The 23,406-nt window shown below is 41.3% G+C and overlaps 1 protein-coding gene across 3 annotated transcripts in view; it reads right to left on the reverse strand.

Annotated features, from left to right (window-relative positions):
* Positions 1–23,406, reverse strand: part of LYN (LYN proto-oncogene, Src family tyrosine kinase) — a 138,977-nt gene that overhangs the window by 48,264 nt on the left and 67,307 nt on the right. The window contains exons 2-8 of one of the 3 annotated variants that reach the window (XM_004047019.5): positions 21,156–21,229; positions 16,541–16,586; positions 15,312–15,417; positions 12,482–12,580; positions 12,255–12,358; positions 10,921–11,070; positions 9,048–9,200 (exon numbers count right to left, since the gene is read on the reverse strand). In XM_004047019.5, the coding sequence (XP_004047067.1) occupies positions 9,048–9,200; positions 10,921–11,070; positions 12,255–12,358; positions 12,482–12,580; positions 15,312–15,417; positions 16,541–16,586; positions 21,156–21,224 (727 nt within the window). In that variant the 5' untranslated portion in view covers positions 21,225–21,229. Of the gene's footprint in view, positions 1–9,047; positions 9,201–10,920; positions 11,071–12,254; positions 12,359–12,481; positions 12,581–15,311; positions 15,418–16,540; positions 16,587–21,092; positions 21,230–23,406 lie in introns of all 3 variants that reach the window. The other 2 variants (XM_004047018.5, XM_055348743.2) reach the window with 2 other exon arrangements.

The following is a 23,406-nucleotide window of genomic DNA, read 5'->3' on the forward strand; positions in this document are numbered from 1 at the left end:
TCATGGGAATGAATCCCTCATGAATGGCTTGGGGCTATCCCCGTGGTAAAGAGTGAGTTCTCGCTCTATTAGTTCACAAGAGAGCTGGTTGTCTAAAAGCATGGCACCTCTTCTGGTCACTCTCTTGCTCTCACTGTGTGACATGCTCACTCCCTTTTGCCTTCCTTTTTGAATGGAAGCTTCCTGAGGCTTCACCAGAAGCAGAGACAGGTGCCATGTTTCTTATACAATCTGAAGAACCGTAAAGCAAATAAACATTTTCTTTATAAGTTACCCAGTCTCGGGTATTCCTTTAGCAAAGCAAAATGGACTAACATGAACTCCAATTTCATCAGTAAATGGTGAAATAAATGGATAAATGATCGTATATCTTGAAAACACATGCAGCACAGCACAATATGGCATGAAGATGAATAAACCATAGCCACACCCAAAGGCATGAATGCATCTCACCAATACCATATGGAATGAAGATGAATGAACCGTAGCCACAGATGCATCTCACCAACACGACATGGGATGAAGACGAATGAACCATAGCCACACCCAGAAGCACGAGTGCATCTCACAAACACGACATGAGATGAAGATGAATGAACTGTAGTCATACCCAAAAGCACGGATGCATCTCACCAACATCATAGGGACTGAAGATGAATGAATTGTAGCCACACGCAAAAGCACAGATGCATCTCACCAACACCATATGGCATGAAGATGAATAAACCATAGCCACACCCAAAAGCATGGATGCATCTCACCAACACGACATAGGATGAAGATGAATGAACCGTAGCCACACCCAAAAGCATGGATGCATTTCACCAACACCATATGGAATGAAGATGAATGAATTGTAGCCACACCCAAAAGCACACATGCATCTTACCAACACCATATGGAATGAAGATGAATGAACTGTAGCCACACCCAAAAGCATGGATGCCTCTCACCAACCCGTTGAGTAAAAGAGGCAAGACGTAAAGGAGCACATTTGGTATAATCCGTTCATACAAAGTACAAAAACAGCAAAACTGAGCTATATTTTGGGGGGATGCATACATCCCCATATACAAAAGTGGCAAAATTAAGAAGAAGTCAGAAAACCATCAGAAAGGTAGGAATAGCTGTTGTCTCTGGGGGACAGGTAGGGTGTGGGTGGGAGGGGACGGGTGGACGGTGGGGGCTTCTGGGGCTAGCAAGTTTCCTCTCAGAGGTCGGCACACCAGTTTTTGCTTTGTAATTATTTGTGAAATTAGATATTTGTGTTTGCATTTTCTGTCTGCTTGTTACATTACGTAGCAATAAAAGTTAAAGAAACAAAACCATTTCCCTTTTGCCATCATAAAAACAATGAAGCTCATGGAGACCTATACAATAGAAAAGTATGAGTAAAGGATGAAGGAAAAAAAACGCTTTCCAAGGTTAGGAGGGAAGTTATCAGGAAATATTGCAGCTGCATATATTTTAAATACTGATAAGGAGTTTGAGGTGAGTGGTAGATAAAGCAGCTGTGTCAAACATGGCCCAAGAATGGCGGCAGCTCCCAGATGATCTCTTAGGGCTGTGACATTGAAACAATAGGGTGGTTTTAATCCCTCCGTTAAAGGCATGATTTTTATTCAGTGCTAAGGATCAAATCATAGGTTTCTAAGATACTCTCTGGTAGTTTGAAGGTTCAAATTAACCTAGTCATGGAGATTTGGGTTGCCAATACAGATGAAAAATTATGTTAAAAAAAACTTTTTGAGCTAGTAAAAAGTGTCTTGTGGAGTGCCACTTTGCCACAGTTTAAGAAAGCTGATGTGGCACCTTGAGAGCACTCTAATTCCGGCTGTGACTGGCTTGCTAAAAAGTGCCCACGTACCACAAAAGGGAGAGTGGTTTTTAAAAAATGCATGCAGTTGATTTTGGAAGTGGGTTGGTGATTAATCTCAAGGCAGTTGGCTCAAATGAGAATTTATCAAGCAAAATTCAATGTAAAGTAAGTTTCCTTCCTTCCTCAGGGTCTCTTCATAGACCAAGCAGTCAGAGGAAACATCGTCCTTAGCCTCGCTGCCCAGTTGATTCCCTGGGAATAGGACAATTCACAGAGGAAGCATGTCACCCAAGTCAGATGTCACAAGGATCACACAAACAAGAGGAAACAGCTTGAAGCAGAGACACCTCTTTCTTTTATCCCCACCCAGCCCCTTCCCCCAAAGAACAGGTCACTTCCTAGTATTTTTGTTCACTGTATTTCAGGCCAAAAAAATGCAGACCATAAAATGAAATGGGTTGTCCATGAACAATTCCTTATGTTTAACAAAAATATTAACTTACTTGGTTAACAGTGATAGAATTTTAATTGTATTTTTTTCTATCAATGAGAAAAGCTGGCCTGCTTATCCTTTGAGAAACTAAAAAGGGTAAGAGAAAACTAAATTCTAGCAGCTCAAAATTGGGAGAGGGAGTATCCTTCAGCCTATTTGTAACATAAAATCACCAATCACAACTCTTTTGGTTTTATTCCCAATATTCCTCTGCTATGTGTATTCAACATATTTAAATTATTTCAGGAGTGAAGAAGGAGCTCGCTGACTGACAGGCAAACTCAGTCCCTACAAGCAAAAGATCCCAAGTCAAAATTTTCTATTTTTTTCTCTTCTATTTTCTTTTCTACCCCTTCCCTTCTTTTCCTTCCTTCCTCCGTTCAATATAAGACTGGAAGAAAAGCACAATTAAAAAATGAACAGTGATCAATGCCAATATCCTGGTAGTGATGTTGTACTATAGTTTTACAAGATGTTACCACTGGAGGAAACTGGGTAAATGGTACATGGGATCTCTCTGTACCATTTCTTTTACATATTTGCCAGCTTTATTGAAATATAATTCATATGCCATGTCATTTACCCATTTAAAGTATATAGTTCATCAGTTATTTGCATATTCAGAATTGTACAATCATCACCACAATTAGCTTTAGAATGTTGTCATGACTCCAAAAAGAAATCCCATGCTCATTAGCAGTCACTCCTACCATACTCCCAGGCCCCCCAGCCCCAGGCAACCAGTCATCTACTTTCTAACTCTAGATTTGCCTATTCTGGACATTTCATATAAATGGAACGGTATAATATGTGCTCCTTTGGGCCTGATTTCTTTCACTTAACATAGTGTTGTTATAAGTCATCCATAAAACAGCATGGCATTCATGTTGAAGTATGCCAGGTCTTTTTTTTTTTTTTTTATTGCCAAATACTCCATTGTATGAATATACCACATTTTATTGACCCATTCATCATCTGATGGACATTTGAGTTGTTTGTACTTTTTGGCTATTACAAATAATGCTACTATGAACACTCATGTACAGGTTTTTGTGTGGACATATGTTATCTTTTTTGTATTGTTTCTCACAATGGCATGTAAATCCACAATTATCTCAAAATAAAAAAAATTAAAAAGCAAAAATACAAACAACTTCTATTTAGTGGGGAAACCCTGGGCAATTTCTTTCCTCTACTGTATAGCCTTTGCACTAATGTGACATATTTTCTTACTAAAGATATTATTTAATAACAGTGCTTTGAATGCTGTCAATTGAACTTACCTGCACAATTTCTTTCAATTGTTACGTAATCCCTCTGAGATAGGTTCCATTAAACCCCATTTTAGATGAGGCTCTACTGCCTCTGTCATTTAAAACGTTATTAGTAAATCAAGTAAAGAACACAATTTAAAAAGTGAGAAAAGGACTTGAACATACGTTTCTCCAAAGATGTAGAAATGACCAGGAAGGACATGAAAAGATGCTTGGTCACTAATTATTAGGAAAACACAAATCAAAACCACAGTAAGATACCATCTCACATCTATTAAAATGACAACTATCAAAAAGCCAACCAGCCAACAACAACAAAAAAATCCCCAAAACAGAAAATAACAACTGTTGGTGAGGCTGTGGAGAAAGGGAACACTTATACACTGTCAGTGGGAATGTAAAATGGTGCAGCCGATGTAGAAAACAGCACGGCAGTTCCTCCAAATTTTAAAGACAGAAGAATTACAGGATCCAGCCATTCCACTTCTGGATTTATACTCAAAGGAATGGAAAATAAGGTCTCAGAGAGGTATCTGTGCACCCATGTTCACAGTGGCAAATTCACAACAGCCAAAAGGTAGAAACAACCTAATTGTCCATCAACAGATGAATAAACAAAATGTTATGTATGCATATAAAGGAATATCATTAAGCCTTAAAAAGCAAAGAAATTCTGACACATGCTACGACATAGATGAACCTTGGAGACATCATGCTAAGTGAAGTAAGCCAGAGACAAAAAGACAAATACTGTATGATTCTAATTATTTGAGGTACCTAAGGTAGTCAAATTCATAGAGACAGAAAGTAGCATGGTGGTTGCCAGAGAGGGGATCAGGGAGTTGGTGTTAAAGAGTACACAGTCTCTCAGTTTTATCAGATGAAAGGAGAGTCTGGAGATTGGTTGCATAACAATGTAGAGGCATTTAACACTACTGAACTGTACACCTAAACATCGCTAAAACGCAAATTTTATGTCACGTGTATTTTACCACAATTTTTAAAAACAGAATGAGCAAATCTATTCAAGTGATGTATTTTCTCAAGATTTTTACCCTGTTTCAGTCTAAATAAAAAGTAACAATTTGTATAGAACAATCAGATACTTTCCAACACTCCATTCTCTTCTCTTCTAAACTTGTTTCTCCTAGGCACCACCTGGATATATGTTAAGCAAAAGTTCTCTAAAATTAAGCTGTGTGCAGGAAAGAAGAGAAATTGGAGGATTCAGTGTATCTGGAATTAGAAGCAAGGAGGTTTTCCCAATCCCAGAAAGGACCAATGTTCTTAAGCTCCAGGTGTACAATTTTAGTGCAGACTTTCACCTTACGACAGAACAGGGGATGTAAGCAGGTCTGCTGAGGTGTGTGCTCCAGGCTGCCTAGCTCCTGACTTCCTGCTCCCAACCTCGCCAGGCACCCCCTGCAAGACGCACTGACACCACAGCTGACAGCAGCACTTTTGATGCCAGGCATCCAGGCTGGCAGCAACTGCATATTTATTTATTTATTTATTTTTTGAGATGGGGTCTCACTCTGTCACCCAGTTTGGTGACAGCGGCGCAATCTCAGCTCACTGCAACCTCTGCCTCCCAGGCTCAAGCGATCCTCCCACCTCAACCTCCTAAGTAGATGGAAACACAGGTGCAACACCACCATGCTCAACTAATTTTTTTTGGATTTTTGATAGAGACAGGGTTTCACCATGTTGTCCAGACTAGTCTCAAACTTCTGAGCTCAAGCGATCTACCTGCCTCGGCCTCCCGAAGTGCCAGGATTACAGGTGTGAGCCACTGTGCCCTGCCAACAACTGCATCTTTAAAAACAGTGTTACTAAGAAATAATTCACTCAAGCAGTTGGATTTGAATTACTTGGTTCACTTTACTTGTCTCTCAGGAGCAAATAGCATGCAATTTGATGCTTTACCCTGGCTTCACAGCTGAACAGGAGAGGCTGGAACAAGATTCCAAGCCATCACTTTATATGCAGGGCTACTGATTTAGGATGAACCAGTACATCCTGATTAACCTCCCTCTACATTTCTTTTCATGACAGACACGTTAATTCCATTGCCAGCAAATATCCATAGGAAAGTCTAATTGGATTATTTATGGCTCTGTTTTATGATTAAAATTGGGGAAAATGCATCAAAATATAGCTTCCAATAACTAGAATAAAAAACAAAAAAGTGGCAATAATAAAAATAGGGCACACGGAGTCAGACTCTGGGAAACATCCCAAGTGCATAATCTCATTCTTCCTTTGAACAACTGATAAGATAGGAGTTTGCCCACTTCACTGATGTGGAAACTGAGGCTAGGGAAGTCAAATTAGCTTAGAAATAGTGTAGCAAATAATTGAGTCCAGGGTTCCCAGATGCCAGAGCAGCCTGGCTCTCTCACTGCCTTGAATGACCTTGAGTAAGTTGCTTATCTGATTCTCAGTGATGTTGTTTATCGAATGATCACAGTAATGCCTCTCATTCACAGTGCTACAGCAATGAGTGAGAATGTCAATGCAAACACACTTAGAGCAGGGCCCGTAGAGCCTGTACACTCTTTTCTCCCTTCCTCCTGTCTTCTCCTCCTTCTCCCCACACAAAGTCACAGTAAGTACTCAGATGGACTAAGAGCACAATTAAGTGTGATTGTGATCCTGGTTTTCCTGCCAATACTCTCAGTGAACAGACGGAGAAGCTGGGAAGAGAACGCAGAAGTCCCTGGATCTTGACGTGAGCCAGTGGGGTTGGAACAGACATGTTCAAGGAGCAAGGGAGGAGGACAGAAAGGACCGGAGCTTTATAGAGAAGTGACGGCTTCTAAGAGGGAAGAGAATTCACAGATCGTGCTGAAACCATTTGGAGAAAGTTCTATTTACATAATCTTAAACTTCCCACAGAGTATTTATTTACTACAAAAGGGAGTAAAAAGTTGCCACAGAGAAACTAAGTTTAAATGATCCAAGTAAACTTTTGGATCACTTTAAATAAAAGTGATGGTGGATTACTGTAGATAAAATCAAATAGAACATCATTAAGAATAGGACCGGCTAATACTATGCCTCCTGACAGGTGCACTGAGAACACAGCACTGCTTAGGTGCTTAGACACTCTTCACAAAACTCAGCAAGTCACGTCTGCACTTAATCTCAGGTGGTCAACGGCAATAATAACATCTATGTATGTGTACGTATATAAAAGAACAAGAAAATTAGGACAATATTAACAACTGGTGAATCTATGTGAAGGGTATACAATATTCATTATACTATTCCTGCCCCATTCTGTAGATTTGGAAAAAAATAAATATAAACATCAAAGGAGGAAAAAAGGAAGCCAAGTCATTTTTTTTTAATGAGCATATAATAGTTTTGTGGTTCTTCAAAAAGTTCAACAGAGGCTTATCACATGCCCCAGCAATTGAACTCCTAGGTTTATATACAAGAGAAATGAAAATGTGTCCACATAATAATTTGTATGTGAACATTCATACAGCATTATTCATAACAGTCAAAAGGTAAAAACAACCGAAAGGTCCACCAATGGATAAGTAGATAAACAAACTCTGTTATAGTCACGCAATGGAATATTACTCAGCCATAAAACAAGAAAATTCTAATACATTCTACAACATGGATGAACCTTGAAAACATTATGCTAGGTGAAATAAGCCAGACACAAAAGGGCAAATAAATGATTCCACTTATATGAGGTACCTAGAGTGGTTAAATTCATAGAGACAGAAAGAATGGTGGTTGCCAGGGGCTGAGGGGTGGGGCGAATGAAGAGTGATTGTTTATTGGGTACATTGTTTCCTTTTGGGATGATAAAAACATTTTGAAATTAGATGGAGGTGGTGGCTACACAATATTGTGAATGTACTAAATGCCAGTGAATTGTTCCTTTTAAATGATTAATTTATGTCAGGTGAATTTCATGTTAATTAAAAAAAGAGCACATAGAGAAATGAGGAGGAAGACAAGGGTGTGCCTGGGAAGAGACAACATTCAGAGTGAGCACTCGCACCCATGAATCTGCTGAGTGGAACAGAAACTGAGGACCTGATTTGCACTGCCAACCAGTTCTGACACATGCCGATCCACACGGAGAATGTGAAGTCATGTAATTACAGTTTACCTGAATTCTGCAAATATGTGCAGAAAGACTTACAGTGCAGTAAGAATTAATTAATGATAGGCTGGCTCAGTATGTGCCGTGTTTAAAAGTCACTTCTGCTCAAGAGGGGCCAACAGGAGAAAGTGAGCAAGGCTATGATCCCAGGGGCCAAGACTGTAGAGGGAAAACCTGGATGCAGAGGTGACATGTCCACGTGGCTGCAGCTTCTGTTCTGCCGGTGCTGGAGAGTGTTTAAAAGCCATCTGCCCCTTCCATTTAGAAATCACATTTGCTTTCACTCAACAAAGCTGACACAGAAAAAGTGACCCAGTCAGATGTGTGTGACCTAACATGTTACTCTTTCCAGAAATAACCGCACATTCCATTAGAACCATTAAAAGAATGTTATGCTTTAGCATTTTTGTTCTAAAAAACTCTTATCACCAAAGAAGTTCACATTCACTATGAAAACTTTTATTTATTTATTTATTTATTTTGAGGCAGGGTCTCACTGTGTCACCCAGGCTGGAGTGCAGGAGTGCCATCTCGGCCCACTGCAGCCTCGACCTCCTTGGCTTAAGTGATCCTCCCACCTCAGCCTCCCAAGTAGCTGGAACTACAGGCACATACCATGGCACCTGGCTAATTTCTTTATTTGCAGAGACAGGGTCTGCTATGTTGCTCAGGCTGTTCTCAGCCTCCTAGGATCAAGCAATCTTCCTGCTTCAGCCTCCCAAAGTGCTGGGATTACAGGCATGAGCCACTGTGCTCAGCCCACTATAAAAACTTTTTTTTAAAGTAGGTAGATGAAAAGAATCCCCTGGAAAAAGCCACTGCTATAATCTTGCTGCACTTCTTGCCAGCCTGAGAAGGCAATACTTAATGTTAAGAAATGATTTCTTCATGACGTGACTTTGAGAACCTTAGAAACTTTCTTGGTGACCCTCAAATTGTAATACATTGAGGCTTTCTATTAAGCCAATGGGTTCCAGCCCTAAGATAACCTTTCCCAGAGATGGAAGCAAATTTCTTGCACTTGAACCGTGCATACAGAGAATCTGGCGATGAGGGAATCACGAAGAAATGGGCAGATGATCAAGATAAATACCCATTACTCCCCTCCTTACAAACATTAAGAGAATTACTAAGTCGCAAGAAAGAGCAAGAGCTGAAGTAAATAGATTTTGAAGGCCAGTTCTCAGCCCCAATGGACAGAGGAAAACAAAATAAATGATGCTTCTGACAAAATTTAGTGTCTGGCTCAGAAGCTGATCGAAATTGGCTTGAGCCTTTACTTCTCCTGTCACCATCTCTAGAAGGACATAGGCCCCCGAGCCGCACACTTACCCATCCAGACTTCCCCAAACTGCCCAGCGCCAAGCCTTTTCACCAACTTGATGGACTCCCGGGGGATCTCCCAGGCATCTTTATCCCATGGCTTCTGTGGCTTGGGACTAATACAAGCCTTCTCCAATCTTCTGCACAAGCCATCTGCCTGCTCTAATTTGAAAGGGAAAAATGAAGGTTAAGAAATGCAATACTTTGTACTTTACCTGTGTCTATAAAGAAAAGTTTGAACTAGGAGCCTTATAGTGTCCAACCTGCCGCAGTCTGTGAACTAAAATGCATCCTTGACATAAATGTGACTTTTGAAATTTGTGGGTTTTTTTGTTTTTCTTTTTTTTGAGATGAAGTTTCGCTCTTATCACCCAGGCTGGAGTGCAATGGGCGATGTTGGCTCACTGCAACCTCCGCCTCCTGGGTTCAAGCAATTCTTCTGCCTCAGCCTCCAAAGTAACTGGGATGACAGGCACCCACCACTATGCCCAGCTAGTTTTTATATTTTTTAGTAGAGACAGAATTTCACTACGTTGGCCAGGCTGGTCACAAACTCCTGACCTCAAGTGATCCACCCGCCTCGGCCTCCCAAAGTGCTGGATTACAGTTGTGAGCCACCACACCCGGCCTGAAATTTATATAAGAAAAACCATTTAAAACATACTTGATTGTATTCATCAGCACTGCTAACAAACATGAACAAAAACAACAAAGCCAACAGACAACCACAGGCTGACAGATTGTCACACTTAATAAAATGTGATTTCAGATTACTAATCCCACATTAAGCTTCACAGGGCACCATAGTGGGGACTCGGTCATGTCACCACTGGACCCCAGGCCCCAGAACACAGCCAGAGTACCACAAGCCCTCAGCATGTGCCGGATGCACACAGGAATGGGAGGGCGGAGGGAGGCAAGAATCTACAAAATCGGAAGCACGTTGCTCTCTCCATGTTTTGGGACTCAGGCAAACCTATAATGTGCATCCCCTTCGAGCAGGTCATAGAAAGGAGCCGGGGCAACAACCACTCAACTGACTCCAATCACACAGGAAAGGGACCCAGAGTCTCAGGCCCAGGCTTCTCAGGACTGCAAAGTGGCACTGGAGACAGGGACATTGACCTGCCACTTCTAAATATTTCAGTGGTAGTGTTATATCTGTTTGACTTTACCAAGAATATACATTACTTTTACACACACACACACACACAAACACAGATCTGCAAATATGCATTCCTATTCCAGATATTCAGATGCATTGTAAAAATATATGCAAAGATAATATATATTTTTCTCTTGGTAATTTTGGAACACTGAATGTCAAACAGCATGTACTAGGTGGGAAGGACTGGGAGAATTATTCACAAGGATCAAATCTTACTTTGTGTATGTAACTGTAGATTAATTAATTGCTTTTATTTTAGTATTTGTTTTTTGAGACAGAGTCTTGCTCTGTCACCCAGGCTGGAGTGCAGTGGCACGATCTCAGCTCACTGCAATCTCCGCCTCCTGTGTTCAAGTGATTCTCCTGCCTCAGCCTCCTGAGTAGCTGGGACTACAGGCGCGCACCACTATGCCTGGCTAATTTTTTTTTTTCTAGTAGAGATGGGGTATCACCATGTTGACCAGGCTGGTCTCGAACTCCTGACCTCAAGTGATCCACCTGTCTTGGCCTCCCAAAGTGCTGGGATTACAGGCGTGAGCCACTGTGCCTGGCCTAACTATAGATTAATTTAGAACCACTTATAGAATACGACCTGCAACTGTATCTAAGAGAAATACGATGCATAAAAAGTTTTAATATAAAAATAGTGTTTGACGTCTTATACATATCATAACAAATATATCTTGTCTTGTTGAACCTTCAGTTTTTACTTACTTTGGTAATGTTTAATCATGTCGCTGATACAGGGAAAAGTGATTCGTGGAGAGATGTAATAGCCCCCATTATCCAGACTTCTAATTTTGTAGTGCTTAATAACATCACCATGCACAGGGTCAAAGTCTCTGACAGACAGAGAGAAGCTTCCTATGGGGGGAAAAGTGTAAGTAAATGTTTATATCTCACAAATAAGATTTGCATTATACAACAACTGCAGTACACATTTTGTGATACAAATATGCAAAATACATATATATATATGAAATTTGTATAAAATGCATAATTTTAAAAGTCCTATAAAAATTCTACTTGACAAATGAAGCTGGCATTTTGTTTGCTGTGTAGCTTGCCAACATACCATTTTCTTTCTTCATGATAATTTTTTAAAATTATTATTTAGCTACATTTAAATTTTTTTAAGTTACTTTGATTTTCTTTTCTTTTTCTTTTTTTTTGAAATAGGTTCTTGCTCTGTCACCCAGGCTGGAGTAGAGTGGCACAATCATAGCTAACTGCAGCCTCGACCTCTTGGGCTCAAAAGGTCTTTCTACCCCAACCTCTCAAGTAGCTGAGACTACGATCATGCACCACCACAGCTGGCTAATTTTTTAATTTCTTATAGAAACAGGCTCTTGCTATGTTGCCCAGGCTGGTATCAAACTGCTGGGTTCAAGAGATTCTCATGTCTCGGCCTCCCAAAGCATTGGGATTACAGGCCTGAGCCACCATGCCCAGCCTAATTTTCTTTGTCTTAAAATTTCAGGATTTATTCAAATAATAATGCAAAAGGCTCAGCAAACAAAGCCTGGTAAGAACTGGCCACAATCATGTGTGCTTTCCACAGTACTTTTCTTTTCTTTTTTTTTTTTGAGACAGTGCCTCACTCTGTCACTCAGGCTAGCTAGAGTGCAGTGGCGTGATCACGGCTCACTGCAGCCTCCCTTCCCTGGGTTCAGGTGATCCTCCTACCTCAGCCTCCAGAGTAACTGGGACTATAGGCATGCGCTGCCAGGCCTGGCTAATTTTTGTATTTCTTGTAGAGATGGGGTCTTGCTGTGTTGCCCAGGCTGGTCTCTAACTGCTGGACTCAAGTGATCCTCTCGCCTCAGCTTCCCAAAGTGTTAGGATTACAGGTGTGAGCCACCACACTCAACTATATTACTTTTAGTAGCACAACTAATCACTGAAGTTTGTTATTTGTTATCAAACCATAAAACTTTTACTACCAGAGCATACTATATGTCCTTTTTCCCCCTTGAGTAGCTCTAGAATAGTTTCTGAAAATAATTTCCTAAATAGTGTTTTAAAAGAGGCTTTGAACAATTTCCTACCTTTTAATGTTTCACTTTCTCTAATAAGGAAAGCTCCAGCGCTATTTCCTGGTGCCAAAAGCTGCCTTTCTGCATCCTTCCTGGTTATATCCTTGAAAAACCACCTGTGAAGACATTTCAACATTTCCTGCATATTATGTTCCACGGCAAGAAAAAGGTGAAGAATATTAACAAGAAATCCAATGTGGCAAACAAAGCCACCAAGATGACAACACATGAGGACTCACTCTTCTGTTTCTAAGGTGTTGAGTTTGGCCACATAGTTGCTGGGGATGAAGCCTTCTTTTTTTGTTAAAAGGGACTTTGCTTTCCACCATTCTCCATGCCTAGAATAGAAATACACATCAAAAAGAAGCTAGAAGATTACATACTCCATGCATGTATCAAAATATCACAGATATCCCATAAATATGTATTTATGTACAGATATTACATATCAATTAAAAAATTAAAAATAAAGAAAACATAGAGTTACCACAGGACCCAGCAACTACACTCCTTGACATATACCCAAGAAAGATGAAACCATAATGTCCACACAAAAACTTGTACATGAATGTTCAAAGCATCCTTATTCGTAAAAGCAAAAAGTAGAAACAACCAAAATGCCTATCAACTGATGAATGGACAAAATCTGGAATATCCATCCAGTGGAATATTACTCAGCAGTGAAAGGAATGGAGTGCTGAGAGATGCTACAACAGGGATGAACTTTGAAAACATTATGCTAAATAAAAGAAGGCAGCCAAAAAGGACCACATATTGTATGATTCCATTTATGTGAAATATCCAGAATAGGTCAGTCTTCAGAGATAAAAAGTAGATTTGTGGTTTCCTAGGGCTGCAGAGAATGGGAGAGTTGAGGTGACAGCTAAGGGGTGCAGGGTTTCCTTTTGGGGTATTTAAAATGTTCTAAAATGGATTGTGGTGATGATTGCACAATTCTGTGACTATACTAAAAAAATCACTGAATTGTACACTTTAAGTAGATGGATTGTATGGTATTGTGAATTCTCAATAAAGCTATTAAAAAGAGAGAGAGAGAGAAAGAAAAGAAGCCAGGAGTGAGGGTTTTGAATGTTCACAACACAAAGAAAGAATAAATGTTCCAGATGATGGATATGCTAATTACGCTGACTTGATCCGTACACACTGCATACATGTATCAAAATATCACTCTGTATCCCATGACTGCATATAATTATTCCATGTCAACTAAAAATAAAAGGAAAAAACTGTTTATATCCAAGACTCAACAGCTACAATAGCAATTGTCTCAAGATGTTTGTTTAGGATGGTGAAGGCGGGTGGAGAACATCTCTGGAACCCCAGAATCCAGTGGGAAAATTCACTCTTCATGATGGAATTAAAATACGTTTAGAGACAGAAGCAAAGGAAAACAGCCTCACAACTAAAGCATGCATCACTGCGATCAGGGGTGCACAAAGAAGAGTTGGTACAAATGGCTCCCATCTCACAGAAACAAAAGGTTTGTAACTTGCCCCAGGATAGCTAAGAAATGCTTTCAAATCCTTATAGAAATGAGAGTCAAGGGAATACTGGTCCATAGTTCATGCATTATAAACTCCTTTGTTCAAACATCTAGTTATCATAGAGATGGACACCATGAAAAGAAGAAAACCATAAGACAATTCCAAGCAAGTGAGCTTCATCACCATGCTCGAGTCCTCAGCAGAAAGGCAGGCATGGAGCCAGGGAGGAGGCAGGGATGAGCACTGGAAGAAGCAAGCAGGTAAGCTGGTAATGGGGGAAGGAATGGGTCCCTTTGAGCCTTAACTGCATTCCTCTATAAATTCCACACACAGACAGGATCCTTGTCTGTAAGGCATGAAGGCAACTAGAACTAATACTAAGCTCTGCCTCCTCTTTGCTTATGTTATGTTTAAACACATGCATCATGCTCACACCAACCCCATGATCTAGGTACTGTCATTCCCATTTTATAAGTAAAGAAACCAAGGTATAAAGTTTAAGGGTCTTGTCAAGGTCATACAGCTATCAAGTGGCAGGGCCAGGATCAGGCTTAAGTTCCTGTTCAACCCATATGCAACATTGCTCTCAACCACGAACACCTTGTCCTTAATAAGGGAGTCTCCCCTTCAAACCCTATTTGGCAGGTCACAGTGACATTTAATGCAAGATTAGTAAGAAAAGCAAGCTAGAATTAAAGCAACTGGAGTTTCTTATTCTGAGCACTGTCCTGCATGCCAATGGTCTGACACTGCCACATGTCTGAGTCAGCAAGAGGGGGTTGAGGAGATGACGACACTCAGGCGTCCTCACAAAAGCATGGCAGCTGCTGAGTTGAGAATTTCCCAACACAGCTGCTGTAGCTCAGTACCCTTAGAACTCAAACTAGGCTGGGCCCATGAACCCAGTCTAAACATGAGTAATATAACAAAAGAAAAGTGGCATTTCAAGTATCATGCATGGGCCACACAGACCCAAATTTCTTAAGGTGGCAAGAGTGGATAAAGAAAGAAACCAGGCTGGGTGTGGTGGCTCACACCTGTAATCCCAGCACTTTGGGAGGCCAAGGCAGGAGAATTGCTTGACAGCAGGAGTTCAAGACCAGCCTGGGCAACATAACAAGATCCCATCTCTACAAAAATTTTAAAAATTAGCCAGGCATGGTGGCACATGCCTGTAGTCCTAGCTTCTCAGGAGGCTGAGGTGAGAGGATTGCTTTAGCCTAGGAGTTCAAGGCTACAGTGAGCTATGATCATGCCACTGCATTCTAGCCTGGATAACAGAGAGAGATCCCATCTCAAAAAAAAAATTGTTTTAAAGAAAAACCACTGTCTGTCTTCAAAGGGAATCCCCCTGCAGTGTGCTCACAGACAGACTTAAAAGGAAAATCCCTTTGGCTCTATTCCTTCCACTGCCCACTCCCTGTGGGTAGCAAGGAGGCCTCATATCCATTACAAGAAAGGGGCCGGGCTATGGCTGTAGCACCAGAAGCAAGACAAGGGGACAGCCTGCACGACTCAGTGGCGTGAGGAAACGAGCAGCCGTGGCGTGCTTGAGAGCACTTACTCCTCCAGGACTTTCATCTTCTCTCCTTTCTTGAAAGACAAGTCGTCCGGGTGGATGCCATCATAGGGGTACAAGGCTACCACAATGTCTCCTTGTTCCTCTGGATCTAAAGATGAACACAAGAGAACACCTGTAAGAATCCATCAGCAGAAGCGTTTTAACAAACCTCATGGGGCACAAAGGATGAGAGGAAGCACTAAGAGGGGGCGACTGGAAGAAGGACATGTGCTTCCTGCCTAGTGGGCTCAGGGTCTGCACGGCCCACAGAGAGTACCTTGCTGTATACACTGTGTCCAGTATTCGTTATTGCAAATCACTTAAATCTAAAACTATAAATACAACTCTATATTTAAGAAATTATACACCCATGTTCACAGCAGGATTATTCAAAATAGCCAAGATGTGGAAATAATGCAAACGTCTATTGATGGAGGAATGGATAAACATCATGTAGCATTTTGGTTTTTCTCTTTTGAGATGGAGTCTCACTCTTGTCGCCCAGGCTGGAGTGCAATGGTGCAATCTCGGCTCACTGCAACCTCCACCTCCTGGGTTCAAGCTATTCTCCTGCCTGAGCCTCCCCAGTAGCTGGGATTACAGGCGCCCACCACCACGCCTGGCTAATTTTTTGTGTTTTTAGTAGAGACAGGGTTTCACCATGTTGACCAGGCTGGTCTCGAACTCCTGACCACAGGTGATCTACCTAACTTGGCCTCCCAAAATGCTGGGATTACAGGCGTGAGCCACTGCACCCGGCCAGGGCATACACTTACAAGGAAATATTATTCACTATTAGAAGGAAATAAATTCTAACACTTTCTACAGCATGGATGAACCTTGAGGACATCACGCTAAGTGAAATAATCCAAACACAAAAGGACAATTACTGTATGATTCCACTTCTAGGAGGTACCTAGAGTAGTGAAATTCATAAAGACAGAAAGAGCGGAGGTTGCCAGCGGCTGGGGGAGGAGGCAATGGGGACTTATTGTTTAATGGGTATGGAGTTTGAGAAGATGCGTTCTGGAGATGGAGGGCGGTACTGGTTGTACAACAATGTGAATGTACCTAATGCTGCTGAAATGTATACTTAAAAATAGTTAAGAGGGTTAATTTTTATGTTATATATGTCCTACAATAAAAAAAATAAAAACATTTAGGACAATTACTTTATAGAAGCTCTAATAGTAAAGAAAAAAAATTTTAACTATGTTGCTATGAAAACATACCTTTAGTTTGAAACCTCTGTCCAGGTAAAAGCTGAGATTCTGGAACCTACGAGAGAATATTTGTTAGAAAAAAAAATTCTGTTTAGCTTTTCTTACTCACATTCATGTTGTATATATGATTTTTGTTACAGTAGCAGATGCTGTTAGGATGGGCTCATTTATTAAGTTAGAAAGAACAGGAACACAGAGGGAAAAACCTGTAGAGGTGCGTCCTGCCCTGCTCGGCCAGTGACAGGGCTCTTTATCACTTGCTGTGGGTGGCAGGAAGGGAGCGAGGTTCTGGGCAGGTGCTAGGTGCTCACCTCATCCTAGCTCCTCCTCTTATTTGGTGACAGAGCCCTAATATTATTCGGGGTGGCAGTTTGCCCAGCTCAATGAGTGTGCTTCCAAACTCTCTAGCCCCGGGCAGAGGGCAGAGGGAGTTTTGGTCCGCAGATCGGTTGTGCAGGGCTTTGCTGTCAGCTCCCCTTTTCCCTTGCCTCTTTCTCTCTCCCTAGAAACAAGTGAAGGCTGGAGTCTTCACATAGAAAGCAAACACCAGCGGCAGCAGGATGGAGACGGAAGTGGTGGGACCCTGGTGATTTCGTGGAGTTGCCGTCCCAGCCTGGGACTGCCCATCTGAGGCTTCCCCAATTGTATAAAATTGCATGGTCAGGGCTCTGTCCGTGGAGACTGAGAGCAAGTCCCATCCCATCCAGGTTTTCTTGGGCTGACTCTGACTCCGTCACAGGGACAGATGGCATCCCCTGTTATTTCAGTGGGGGGGTGAGTTATTGGGAAGGATTTGGTGGCACAAAAGACCACCTCAATTACCTTTAAAATCAAATTCTTTTTTTCACAGTGCCACATGAGACTGTGTGAGGCCTCTGGGCCTCTTGTAAGATAGATGCTGTCAGAGGCCTATACCACAAGTCATGTAACTTTTCTGTCTCTCTTTGATTAAAGTGGCTTCACAGAATGGGACCAAAACAGTTTGTACTGAAATTTAAATTTCTGATGAAAGCCCATAAAATCTCCATTTCAGTGAGACAGGGAAAATTACTACATTGTAGTACCAGAAAAACCCATGGCTGCATACTATCCTTCAGATGTTTATGTCAGGAAGTTTTATGCTGATTTTTTAGTCATTCAGATTTGCATAATTTGGATATATGATCTATTTCATGTGATTAGAGGAAATAACTAGAAGACTAGAAACTAATTACATCATTTTAAAAGCAGCAAGCTGATTTTTCCAATTTCAAAAAGCCCTTAACTTACAAACATTTTAATATGCTTTTTATAAGACCAAAACACATGTACGCCACACATATACTATTGCTCTAGATTTTTCCTTAAAATGGCTTTTTCTAGAATGTTGTTGAATTTGCATCAACCCTACCTCACCTTCTCATCAAATTCCCCTTTTAATCAATCCATAGCATGCATTTTGGCATATCTGGCCAAGACTGAGAGTGTTGGTTATGGCCATGGAATAAGGCCAAGCTAACTGGCTCAGGAGTGGAGGGCATCTGTGACCACAGAAGGGGCAAAAAATGGTATACAGGAGGGAATTGAAAGACTTCAAGCGTGTTTACTACTTCTGCTTTCTAACTTGATTTTTAATCCCCTTTATTTTGAACAAGAGGAAAAAGTGGTGTGTGGGTTTGCACACTATTCTCCTTGACTTTTCTGAATAAAGGACATCTTTATTCATCATTTAAAAACAAAAAACAGGCTGGGTGTGGTGGCTCACGCCTGTATTCCCAACACTTTGAGAGGCTGAGGTGGGTGAATCACCTGAGGTAAGGAGTTCAAGACCAGCCTGGCCAACATGGCAAAACCCCGTCTCTACTAAAAATACAAAAATTAGCCAGGCATGGTGGTGCATGCCTGTAATCCCAGCTACTCAGGAGGCTGAGGCAGGAGAATCGCTTGAACTCAGGAGGTGGAGGAGGTTGCAGTGAGCTGAGATGGTGCCATTGCACTCCAGCCTGGGCAACAAGAGCAAATCTCCACCTCAAAATAAATAAATGAATAAATAAGTGCAAAATGAAAAAACTTGTGTTTTAAAACATACAAAATCTATAGCATATGGTATGAGAAAAATCAGATCTTTTTTTGAGAACTCTGATGTCTATAAGAAAACTATTTGTGACTCTAATTTCTCTTATTTTATTTTCTATTAATCATATTTATATATGATATGGTTCTATATCTGTACATACTTATGTAATGTTTCTTTCACTGCCTGTAATAGGTTTTTAAATTTTATATTTATAATCACACAATTAAATCTATTAATATTCTTATACATTTTAAGTACATATATTTTCTATATATAAAATTACAATGTTAATTTATCAAGAAACATCATGTATGATAACTTAACAGCATGATATATCCACTCTTTATCTCCACTTCCTTTTTTTTTGGAGACTCTCGCTCTGTAACCCAGGCTGGAGCGCAGTGGCGTGATCTCGGCTCACTGCAACCTCTCCCTCCCGGGTCCTGGTTCAAACAATTCTCCTGCCTCAGCCTCCCAAGTAGCTGGGATTACAGGCATGTGCCACCATGCCCAGCTAATTTTTGTATTTTTAGTAGAGACGGGGTTTCACCATGTTGGCCAGGCTGGTCTTGAACTCCTGACCTCAGGTGATGCACCTGCCTCGGCCTCCCAAAGTGCTGGGATTACAGGCATGAGCCACCGTGCCTGGCCTATCTCCACTTCTTAAGAAGACCGATGTTGATTTCTTTGTCTCAATGATGACATGTGACTTTGATACATGGCAGATATTTCCTACCTTCAGGATAATGGGGACATATTGAGGGGAGGGCAGGCAGAAAGGCTTGATAATGGGAATACATTTCTAAAACACCCGAGCATTTAAAAACATGTCAGACTAGAGAAACTATAAAAATGCCGTTTTTTTTTTTTTTTTTTTTTTTTTTTTGAGACAGAGTCTTGCTCTGTCACCCAGGCTGGAGTGCAGTAGCGCAATCTCGGCTCACTGCAACCTCCACCCTCTGGGTTCAAGCAATTCTTCCTCAGCCTCCCAAGTAGCTGGGACTACAGGCATGCACCACCACACCCGGCTAATTTTTGTACTTTTAGTAGAGCCGAGGTTTCACCATGTTGGCCAGGCTGGTCTCAAACTCCTGACCTTGTGACCTCCCAAAGTACAGGCATGAACCACCATGCCCAGCCTGAAAATTCTTAATAATGGGATTTGGGCTAATCTGGAATAAGCTGTTTCCAGATTAAATGCTGCAGAATTCCATAGAAAGCAGGCTATGGGCGGTATACATGTATACAGTGAGAGAATACATATATGCAAAGGATATAAGCTCGGAAATGAAGTAGATTTCAGGTTATAATTGTTCAAAGCTCTGTTCTTCCTTTCCATAAAATGTGATGTTAGTTCTTTCTTTGCCAAGTATTTCCGAAATACACCAAATAGCACATCACTCATAAAATATTTCTAGTCCAGCTATTTCTCTAAGGTTAGGGGACAGAATTAGAGGTGTTTTTCCTTAATATTTTAATTCACTAAAATAACAGATGACAACTTCAGGATCTGTACTATTTTGAATTAATTGAAGAAATGACAGGACAGGATAAAGTATGATACAACAAAAGACACATTAGCACATATTTTAGTTTCTGACTTGCATCCCACATTTCCTTTTGCTTCTAAACCACTGAGCTAATCGCACTACATCTTTTTTTTTTTTTTTTTTTGAGACAGAGTCTTGTTCTGTCACCCAGGCTGGAGGGCAGTGGTGCGATCTCGGCTCACTGCAACCTCTGCTTCCCAGGTTCAAGCGATTCTCCTGCCTCAGCCTCCTGAGTAGCTGGGATTACAGACGCCCGCCACTGTGCCCAGCTAATTTTTGTATTTTTAGTAGAGATGGGGTTTCACTATGTTGGCCAGGCTGGTCTAGAGCTCCTGACCTAGTGATCTGCCCGCCTCAGCCTCCCAAAGTGCTGGGATTACAAGCGTGAGCCACCGCACCCGGCCTCTCACTACTATCTTGAGTCACACAAGCCTATGTATGTATGTGTGTATGTATATATATACATACACACATACATATATACGTATATATATATATACACATATATATACACATACACATATATACACATATATACACACATATATATATACACACACATATATATACACATATATACATATATATTTACACATATATATATACACACATATATATGTGTGTGTGTGTATATATATATATATGTGTATATATATATATATATATATATATATATATATAGTGGGGTCTTTGCACCAGTAATATGAAAGACGGCTTTCTTCACACAAAAGAATGTGACCAAAGGCCCTTTTAATTGCACAATGAGTGGCCTAGTTATCCCTAAAATATTTATACATTCTTCAAAGGATAAAGTTACAAAGTATATCAAAAATTATTTGAGGACCAAGTAATCAATGGAATTTTTTTGCATGCACATATTACAGACTGGTGTTTAAATTATGTAGCCATGCTTTGATCTTGCTGTGGGAATTCTCCCCTGAGACTATCTACTTACTGGCCTTTGCTGTTTATTGGACGTTGGATCTCTCACATAAATAGTTCTTTCAGTATTACGTACTGGTTGAGTCTTCAAATCTACTCCATCGTCACTCAAGCTGTCTTTCCCTTTTGATTTTATACATCCCATATTTCCTGTTGAAACATAAAAGTAATGACATTGTTTTACCATTCCAGAACTGCTTCAAGCCATCAAAATGTCTCCAATAAAAAAGAGTAGAAAAAATACACTTTTATTCTTTATCATATATAGATTAATAAACTCAAAGTGAATACTGTTCCCAAATAGGTTTGCCTGTCCATTGATTCACTCAACAAATATTTATTGAGCATTAATTTTCCATCACCCAGACAAAATCCAGCTCTAACTCTGCTCGTATTCTTGTGGCAAATATGTGTAAAGACTCGATGACAGAGGACCCACAGGATCTAAGAAAGGACATGTAACTCAGGCAAGAGGAAAAGGAGGTGGTCAGGGAAAGCTTCCTAAAGGAAATGCTCTGTGAGTTGAAATGGGAGGGATGGCAGCCAGGTTGCAAAGTCAGCAAAGAGATTCCAGGAAGAAGAAACTTCAAATGCAACCACCATGAGCTCAAGATAACATGGCCCCTTCAGAGAGCTAGATCAACCTAATCTCTTCAGAAAATGAGCTCTATCTGCAACACTAAACACTGCAGTCAAGGAGCAGGTAGGGAAGGTCAGGAGTCAGGGCCAGAGAGGGAGGCACATGCTGGATGTGAAGCTGAGTGGTTGATTTTTTACCCTGAAGACAAATGACACATCCAATCTGCAGTGTGCAAGGTGGAGTGGGGTGGGGGGCCTTGAGACTTCAAGGGCAGGCGATGAAGAGCTAGAATCTGCAGAACCTGGCTCCAGCTAAACATAGCTAGGGGCCTAGGAAGATGGCCTGGCTTTCATCAAGACTGGAAATGAATTGAGGAAACACACTTATGGGAGAGAAGATACTTATGAAAACATTCAGATGATCAAATCCAGTACGGCTACTGAGTAAGCTACTTGAGTCAGGAAACCAGGAGTACTAGCGCAGGTAAAAGCAAAATGACGGTCTCCGCAAGCCATGCTAGGACAGTGGAGGAAAGCCACCATGGCAAGAAGGGGGCTAGTGCCTGACCAGGGCAGAACAACACATGGTGCACATCTAAACATGAACTCTGTCATCCAGTGATTCCATTAATGCAGGACGGCTGAGCACTACACACGCACTCTGGGGACTGCAAAGGTGATTTTGAACATTTGAATCAGACACAGTTCTTGTCTTACAGTATTGGGTCAAATCTATGCATTAAAAACAAAACAGCCGGGCGTGGTGGCTCAGGCCTGTAATCCCAGCACTTTGTGAGGCCAAGGAAGGCGGATCACGAGGTCAAGAGATGGAGACCATCCTGGCCAACATGGTGAAACCTCATCTCTACTAAATATACAAAAATTAGCTGGGCGTGGTGGCACACGCCTGTAGTCCCAGCTACTCGGGAGGCTGAGGCAGGAGAATCGCTTGAACCCAGCCCGGGGAGGGTGCAGTGAGCCGAGATCGCGCCACTGCACTCCAGCCTGGGCGACAGCAAGACTCCGTCTCAAAAAAAATAAATAATAAATAATAAAAAAATAAAATCTCACAAACTTCATTAGAAGGTGGTTCTCACCGAACAGATTCTCTGGACACTGTCCGGGAAACTCTTCTGGGGCACAGTGGGAGCATGCTGCTCCCCATGTGATGTGTAATTCTGAAGCACTGCCAAATCTAGTGCCTAGGGCTTAGAGTTAAGTCTAGAGGAAGGAGAGATGACAGGAGTTTGGGGAAGGGGGAGAGGTGGTGTGACTAGGCAATATCTCGTGGGGGAGGAATTGTACTAAGAAACCTCAAGAGCTCTTCTGGGAACTCGGCCCTCTCCTGCATCGCTGCCACGCGTCCAGGCCTGCGTTTTTTCCTGCAGGCTTCCAATTGGTCTAGGAACTTCAACTTGTTTATCATTTCATTACTTGAGGTATGAAGCCTCTAAAGAGCAGCCACACCTCTTTCTGAAACTAGCGAGCTGCAGTTCCCAAAATAAAGGGGAAGCAAGTACTTCTTTGATTCAAAACAGCACATTTTTTAATACGCTAAAGTTTCTGAAATGGCCATGGGTTTAGAGTTGATCTCTAAGTAAGCATGGGAGTTCTTTTTTCACCAGTCTCATCCCTCCCACGCCCCGTCACCCTCCCCGAAAAAGCGGTGTTTAACTCATCATCCCTTAAAATCGTGCTTTACAAATGGGCAAATACGTTAATAGCAGCACGAGGACCCTGCGCACGCC

The sequence above is a fragment of the Gorilla gorilla genome, chromosome 7, assembly GCF_029281585.2.
Source record: "Gorilla gorilla gorilla isolate KB3781 chromosome 7, NHGRI_mGorGor1-v2.1_pri, whole genome shotgun sequence".
Taxonomy (NCBI): domain Eukaryota; kingdom Metazoa; phylum Chordata; class Mammalia; order Primates; family Hominidae; genus Gorilla; species Gorilla gorilla.